General features: G+C 38.2%; 1 protein-coding gene across 1 annotated transcript; it reads right to left on the bottom strand.

Moving 5' to 3' along the window:
* Positions 1-5,793: 5,793 nt before the first annotated feature.
* LOC127137632 (uncharacterized) lies at positions 5,794-6,848 on the bottom strand. Its single transcript, XM_051064077.1, has 4 exons — positions 6,587-6,848; positions 6,293-6,541; positions 6,113-6,244; positions 5,794-6,008 (listed from the first exon to the last, which is right to left on the bottom strand). Exons 1-4 carry the CDS (start codon positions 6,846-6,848, stop codon positions 5,794-5,796), a joined length of 858 nt encoding a protein of 285 aa, XP_050920034.1.
* Positions 6,849-8,250: the final 1,402 nt, after the last annotated feature.

Genomic DNA, 8,250 nt, shown 5'->3' with positions numbered 1-8,250 from the left:
GTCTGAGCCTCTGGTGTGACATCCTTGTTTGCTTTCCAATCTGACATTCTCCACAGATTTTTCCCTCATCAATCTTTAAGTTGGGAATTCCTCTAACAACTTCACTTGATATGATCCTCTTCATACCTTTAAGGTGTAGGTGACCCAATCTTTGATGCCATATCTTCACTTCTTCTTCTTTGGCTAAGGTACACATTGAAGAGTATCAAGTTTCTTGTGAGCTCCACATGTAGCAGTTGTCTTTGGACCTAACTCCCTTCATGATTACTTCATTTCCTTTGTTAGTAATCAGACATTCAGTTCTGGTGAAGTTTACATTCAGACCTTGATCACATAGTTGACTGATGCTTATAAGATTACCAGTTAATCCCTTAACAAGTAGGACATCATCAAGGTCAAGAACTCCAGGGCAATCCAGCCTACCCATTCCCTTGATTTCACCCTTTGCACCATCACCATAGGTAACATAACTCATGGCATGAGGATGAAGTTCAGTTAGCAGATTTTTGTTCCCAGTCATATGTCTGGAGCAACCACTGTCAAAATACCAATCTTCTTTGGCTGAAACTCTGAGGGAAGTGTGAGCTATTAGACTTGTGACCTTTGTCTTAGGAACCCATTTCTTTTTGTTGACAGTCTTGTGATGCTTGGACCTGGATTAGTATTGAGACTGAACAGGTCTAGGATAGCCCAATAGCTTATAACAGAAGGGATTCAGGTGGCCAAATTTTCCACAGAATTGGCATTTCCATTTTTTATGCTTCCCTTTCTGCTGTTGTGACATCTCAGGTTTGCTTTTAACATGGCTGCACTTAGGTTTGGATTTTGGTTTGTAACTAGTGTAACTGCACTCAGCCATGAATCCAATGCCAGATTTGTTTCCTGTTATTTGGCCAGTCTGGAGAATCTTGTCTAAGATGGCAGATCCATTGTTAAGCATTCTTACATACTTAGTCGTCTCATCTAGTTTGGAATTCAAGAATACAGCTTCAGTCTTCAATTTTAAGATGGTTCCCACAAACTCTTCCTTTTCATTTTCCAGCTGAGCTATCACTTTCTTCTGGCTTTCAACTTGTCTGCACATTCCTGCACTTCTGTGGCACAACTCTTTGTAGGTAGTGGCCAGCTCTTCAAAGGTTCTTTCATCATCAATTGACTCTTCTTCAGACCCCCATCTTCCTGTCAATGCAGTCACATGGTTTGTAGCTTCTTCTGTTTCACTTCCATCAGACCAAGAGGCCACAAGACTCCTCTTTTGTTTCTTGAGATAGGTCCCACATTCAGTTTTAATATGACCATACCCATTACACTCATAGCACTGAACCTCTTTGGGCTTTTCTTCAGACTTTGTTTTCGTACCAAAGTTGTTGGATTTACTGATGTCAGATGTGATGTTCTTGACATTGCCCTTTGCTCTCACATCTACCTTTTTCATCGGTCTGTTGAACTGTCTTCCCAGCATTGCTATCTCATTTGCCAGATCTTCATCAATATCCTGACCACCTTCCTCATCTTCCTCTTCAGTGTTTGACATAAATGCTATGCTTTTGGCTTTCTTTTCAGCTCCATCACATATTCCCATCTCAAATAGGTGCCTTCATGAGTGGTTTTGAGAATGTCCCAAGCATCTTTAGCTACTTCACAGGTGTTTACTAATCTGAAGATGTTCTTGTCCACTCCATTGAAGATGGCATTCAATGCTTTAGAATTTCCAAGGGCTAGATCATCCTCCTCCTTGGACCATTGTTCTTCAGGCTTCTTCTCAGTAGTGGCTTCTCCTTCTTTAGTAATGATAGGATGCACCCAACCTGTTAACACAGCTTTCCAAGCCGTGTTATCAAGAGATTTTAGAAAAGCTACCATTCGAGGTTTCCAATAGTCATATTTAGAACCATCCAAAATTGGTGGCCTATGAACAGATCCTCCATCTCTCTCCATTTTACCAGAAAGTATTGTCCCTAGATCTCATCCAGAACCAGAGCAGGATGCCTGCTCTGATACCAATTGAAATTCTGGTATCATATATAAGATGTCGAAGGTAATGTCACGACACTAATATCTGTTAACACACAATAGGATAAAGATACAGAATGGTAAAGCAAATGACACAAGCAATTGTTAACCCAGTTCGGTGCAACTCACCTACGTCCGGGGGCTACCAAGCCAGGAAGGAAATTCACTAAAATAGAATTAGTTCAAAGACTCTCCGTACACTTCAACAAGTTACAGTCTTTCTCACCTAATCTCTACCCGTGAAATTTATACCTAAGCACTCTTAGATTTGAGAACCCACTCACTTCCCTACAATCACACCTGTGATCTTAAACAACAATCCCTTGAGAAAAGAAAACACTTTTCAATTACACACTCTTTATTTTACTTCACAGTTTCAATCAAGAAGACACACTCTTGATCTTGCTTCACAGCTTTGATCAAGAAGACACACACTCTTGCTTAACAGCTTTAGAGTGACAAATGGCAACCACAAATCAGTCCATATCAATCATCAATGGATGACTTGAATGACTTACAAGTCTCACGACTAAACAGACACAAACCTTAGCTCTCTCTCTATATTTCGCTTAGTATTCGTTGTGTGTTCAAACAGGTTTTCTAAGTCCCTTTTTATAGAAGCATCCAGCTGGGCTTGGACATCTTGAAAACCCTAAATCTATTTTCCAATCAAATCTTTTCATAACAGCTGGTTAGATCTCCTTAGAAAATAAGTAAATCTGGTTGTAATCCATGATTGAATGCGCCAGCTAATCAGATCTTCAATCATACAAAGATTGCCATTAATTGTGCAATCACAACACACCAAACATTCATATTGAATGTTCTGTGTACAGGATGTCATGACATCGGGTCTGACATCCTGGAAAAATCCTGCATAATCCAATAATTCCTTTTATAACTTCTAGCAGGTACAACCATATCAGATGTCATGACCTTGTGTATGTCATCTGAAACAATCCTGCATGAACATGTCTTTCATTTAAGCTCCAGCAGGTACATCCAATATCAGAAGCCATGGCATTGTATGTGGCATTCTGAAACAATCCTGCCTAAACATGTTCTTGAACTCCAGCAGGTACATAGGATATCTCATGTTAAGACATCATACATAACATCTTGTGAACACTCTTTGTTTTACCAAAATTGCTGCCAACACTTGGAATCAACAATACTCTTTGGGTGAAGAATAGAGCTTTGGAGTTGAAGATGCCTTATGCTTGTGAAAAACCTATGTTTGTGGTTGTGGTTGAGCCATTGAATCTCCCTAACCAAGATGTAGAGGAGTTGGAAGACGCGCTCGCCAATATGAAGCAAGAGAAGCATATGTGGGAAGAGTGTTTCCATGCTTTGAGCAGAAAGCATGAGGAGTTGCAACAAATCAATAATAATATGATATTACATACAACATTCCATTCAATTATTTCATTAACTAACCATTCATAGCAATGCTTAGCAGTTGAACCATGCTTCACAAATATAAGGGATATAACAGAGCTCGATGCTAAGGTTATGATGGACATCCAAAACTAACTAACAGCTCACCGTTTAACTTTCAATCTTAACAATTAATATTTCAAAAATAATTGCAGAAATTGATTACATTTCACCCTAACTGAATTAAACATTAATAACCTAATAACTAACTGCTTTTTCAACATTCATAAATCATTTTCAAACATTAAAACCAAAGAATATAAAAAGAAATACTCATCATATTCAACCTTTTTCTATGCATAACCATTTTTTTGGGTGCCATCTAGATACAAGTTTGATAAGGTCTAATTTAGGATTTATAAAATCAAATTGGGTTGAGACTACTTTGGGGGTTTCATTGTTAAAACCAAATGGGGTTTTCCCTAAAATATCAAGTGTTATATGGGGTTTTTGGAACAAGATTTTGCAACTAGGATTCAGCCAAATGAAAACTTTGAAGAAAGGAGTTTTTTTCAAAGAAGCAGCGGAACCGAAAGATCAAATTTGAAATCTTGGGACACTTTAATTTTCTTAAGATCAAGGGAAGAGAAAAAGATAGAATGAACATCAAATTTGGGATTTGGGGGTTTGAAATTCTATTTCTCTCTTGTATTCAACATTTTTAAAAGATTATTGAATATCTCAATTTCGTTTGGAATTGGGGGCAGACGTACACATAGTGAGGACAATTAGGGAATTGCCTAAAAAAATCCTTGTATGTTCTCTCTCTCTCTCTCTCTCTCTCTATATATATATATATATATATATATATATATATATTTCATTATTTGTTCACATACTTTCTTTAAAATTTATTGAAATTCTGGTATCACATATGAGATGTCGAAGGTAATGTCACAACACTAATATCTGAACAACAAGTGAAATATAAACAGGATAAATACAGAGAAACAATTGAATCAGCGACACAAGCAATTGTTAACCCAGTTCGATGCGAACACACCTACGTCTGGGGGATACCAAGCCAGGAAGGAAATCGACTAAACATAATTAGTTCAAAGACTCTCAGTAAACAACTTCAAGTTATATTTTTTTCACCTAATCTCTACCCGTGTGACTTCTATCTAAGAACTCTTAGATATGAGACCTTACTCACTCCCCCTCAATCACAGTAGTGATATTAGAACAAATTCTACAAAGAAAGAAGACACACTTCAAGGACACATACTTGATCTTGCTTAAAAGCTTCAATCAAGTAAACAAATACACCCGTACTTCAAAGCTTAGAGTGGACAAAATTACAACTGAAAACTCAGTCCAATTCACACATCAACAAGATGAATGAATGGATCACAAAGCACAAACGTACATTAGGCTAAACCCCTAATACTCACTCACTTCAATGTTTGTATTTTTTTTAAATTACACAGGGTTACATGGTCTTTAAATATAAGCTTTCTGAATTAGCCTGGGCAACATGTAACCCTAATCCTATCTAACGTGTATTCCCTAGGAATTAGTAACAAATCATTCCTCTTTGGGAAACATAATATTTTGGCATTAATTACTCCTTTAGTAACGCATGCAATCTCCACATGAGCACACAAAGACTTGCATGAAAAGTGCAATAACAAAACACATAACATTCAGACTGAATATTCTGTATGCACATGTCTTAACATCGGGTCTAACATCTTGAATACATCCTGCACAACGATATTAGACATCCTGCGGGAAGATGATATCACACGTCAAGAGAACAGGCGTGACATGTTGTGATAACACTAAGTTTTACCAAAATTTATGCCAATACATAGAACCAACAAACTCCCCCTTTGGCAAATTTTGGCTAAAACAAACAACAGATCTCACGTTCACAGTAATCAATCAAAGTATCAGTTCAGCAGCAGAAGTAAACATACACACATTACTAGCAAAAATAACAACTAGTAAACACACAAGCGCTTGTACTCAGATCACACTATCTCCCCCTTCAGCTAGTCCACACCAAGCAACAACCTGCTTCAAACATACAAAACACATAATCCTCCCCCTGTGCCAAACGAATACACACCAGAAAGTTCTCCCTCTTTGTATCAGACAAACATCATCTATAGCTATAGCTACTTCTCCCCCTTTTTAGTCAAAAAAGACCAAAGAGGCAAAATGAATGTCTATTTAGTCCAAAGTTAAAGGGTTACAAAACCAAGTACATAACCAACTGTAAGCAAGCTGAGATACAAACCAACAAAGCAGCAAAACAGCAACACAGAATTGCCAAAAACAAGAAAATCCACCATAGCAAAAAAACCATCACATCAATAGGGATCAAAGTCAAAGGAGCTACTCAGTAGAGCTAGAACTTGCAGTTTCATCAGCACCAGAATCAGAATTGCCACATGTATCATCATGGTTAGCAGACCTCTCACTAGAGGTGTGGGCTCCAGCTTTTTCTTCATGACTGACATTAGCATGATCAATATTTTCACCTTCAGCCTGTTCCAAGCTTGCAATCAAGGCTTCCAACGATTGTTTTCTAGCTGTGGCTATCCTTATCCCTTCACATAGCTCTTTGCATGTCTCCTTAAGCTCGACAATAGTTCAACTTTTGAGGTTGGCCTTTTCATGGCTGATGTCATGACAATATCCTCGACATGACTACCTTCAAATAGTTTATAGTGCACAAATAGAGCAGGTTTTCTTCTACTAGGTAAGTCATTAGAGCACAGAATACCAGGGTGTTCAGTCAAGATAATTCCAGAGATCATAGAGAGAAAGGCAATAGGCATCTTAACTGTATTAGTAGATGCATGCTTTATGATTTATTCAAACATAAATCTACCATAGTCAAATTTTACTTTTGTTCCAACAACAAAAATAAACCTTCCAAGGGTATTAGCAATGGTGGAGATATGGTTGGTAGGGACCCAATTAGCAGCTCGTATTTTGTGCAAGATAGCATACTTGATAGTCAACTTCCCAACAGAAAGATGCTTTTTAACAGGCCAAACATTCACCTGCCTAGCTGTGATCTCCCTACAGACCTGATTGTCTGGAACTTCTAGTTCTCCAGCACCCTCATTATCTCTTCCTAGAAAATTATTAATAATAGTAGGAGAAAATGATATACACTTACCCCTCACATACACCTTGCAGAATTCCTTGCTATTCTTATCAAAAATATCCTCAGGAATGTTAATAATAAATTCCTTCACTAAACCTTCATAGCATTGAGAGAACCCAACAACAATCTTCAACAACCCAACAACTTTTATCAGGTCCATGGCCTCCTTGACATCAACAACATCTTTTCCCAACTCCCTTTCCACAACCACCCTTCTTTGAATCACAAATTTCCACTTCGCAACTCCATCCTTCAGAACTGGAGGAATCGTCATCCTTCTCACTATGTTGTTCAACCTCAGGAGAGGGGTACATTTGAGACAGGGGAGTAGAAACTCCCTTTACAGAGTGTCCTTCATTAAGGGTTCTAGTGACTAGGTTTCTTATAACACGATCAGTGTGGTATATATCTTCCTTAGAATTAGTGGCAGGAGTTGAACCAGAGGGAATACTAGAGGAGTTACCTTGATTGGAGCATGCAGAAGCTGAGGCATCAATGGGTTGGTTCAAATCAATGGCCTCGCAAGGGAATAACAGAGAGAGGAACAATATCCAGAATCTCATCATCGGGAATGCCCATGGGAGGAGCAATAACATTTTGAGTTGACTTAGTATTTTTAGAAGCAGATGTGTCTTGATGTTGTGACATTTTGGAGTTTGTCTGGATAAAGTATAGTTTCCCTAGCAGAGGTTTATGAAGAAGGAGCAGGAAGATGGAAGAGTTGGAGTAGGTAGTGAGGTTATGGGGGTAGCGTGTGAAGACGGAATAGATGGTATTTCCAAAACAAGGTGATGCTTTAACATAATGGGGGTGCTTTATTTTAGCCACATAGACACTAATTTGCTTACTTTTTCCACTCCAAATTAATTGCTACAAGTCTTCATAAATGCAAATCCCTAATTTTCCTCTCAGGACTTCAAACTGATTTGCATCCAAAGCCTTTGTAAAAATATCAACTAACTGCATCTCAGTAGCAACATGCTCTAAGACTACAATCTTATCCTCCACAAGTTCTCTAATAAAATGGTGGCGTATATCAATATGTTTGGTCCTAATGTGATGAATAGGATTCTTTGAGATGTTTATGGCACTCAGGTTGTCACAGTATAATGTCATGACATCCTGTGAGACATTGTATTCAGTCAACATTTGTTTCATCCACACCAGTTGAGAACAACTACTTCCAGCCGCTATGTATTCAGCTTCAGCAGTAGACAGAGAAACACAATTTTGCTTCTTACTGAACCATGATATTAAATTGTTCCCCAAGAAGAAGCATCCTCCTGATGTGCTTTTCCTATCATTAGCACTTCCAGCCCAATCAGCATCACAATATCCAGACAACACAGATTCAGATCCATGAGTGTATAGCATCCCATAGTCACAAGTGCCATTGACATATTTCAGGATCCTTTTCACTTGGTTTATATGTCTCACCTTTGGTTCAGTTTGATATCTAACACAAACACCTACAACAAAAGCAATGTCAGGTCTACTTGTTGTAAGATATAGCAGACTCCCTATCATGCTTCTGTAGAGACTTTGGTCCACATTGACACCATTTTCATCTTTAGACATTTTCAGATGAGTAGGAACATGTGTCCTCTTGTGGCTTGCATTCTCCATGCCAAACTTCTTAACAATATTCTTGGCATATTTACTTTGAGATAGAAAGA

This window comes from Lathyrus oleraceus, chromosome 4 (genome assembly GCF_024323335.1).
Source record: "Lathyrus oleraceus cultivar Zhongwan6 chromosome 4, CAAS_Psat_ZW6_1.0, whole genome shotgun sequence".
NCBI lineage: Eukaryota > Viridiplantae > Streptophyta > Magnoliopsida > Fabales > Fabaceae > Lathyrus > Lathyrus oleraceus.
This window is presented reverse-complemented; position numbering and strand designations above follow the sequence as displayed.

Coding starts and splice junctions, on each gene's coding strand:
- LOC127137632 (XM_051064077.1), bottom strand. CDS start 6,848: ATGACGATTCCTCCAGTTCTGAAGGATGGAGTTGCGAAGTGGAAATTT. Junction 6,542..6,586: donor CTGCAAGGTGTATGTGAGGG/GTAAGTGTATAT, acceptor ATAATTTTCTAG/GAAGAGATAATGAGGGTGCT. Junction 6,009..6,112: donor GCACTATAAACTATTTGAAG/GTAGTCATGTCG, acceptor AGCTATGTGAAG/GGATAAGGATAGCCACAGCT.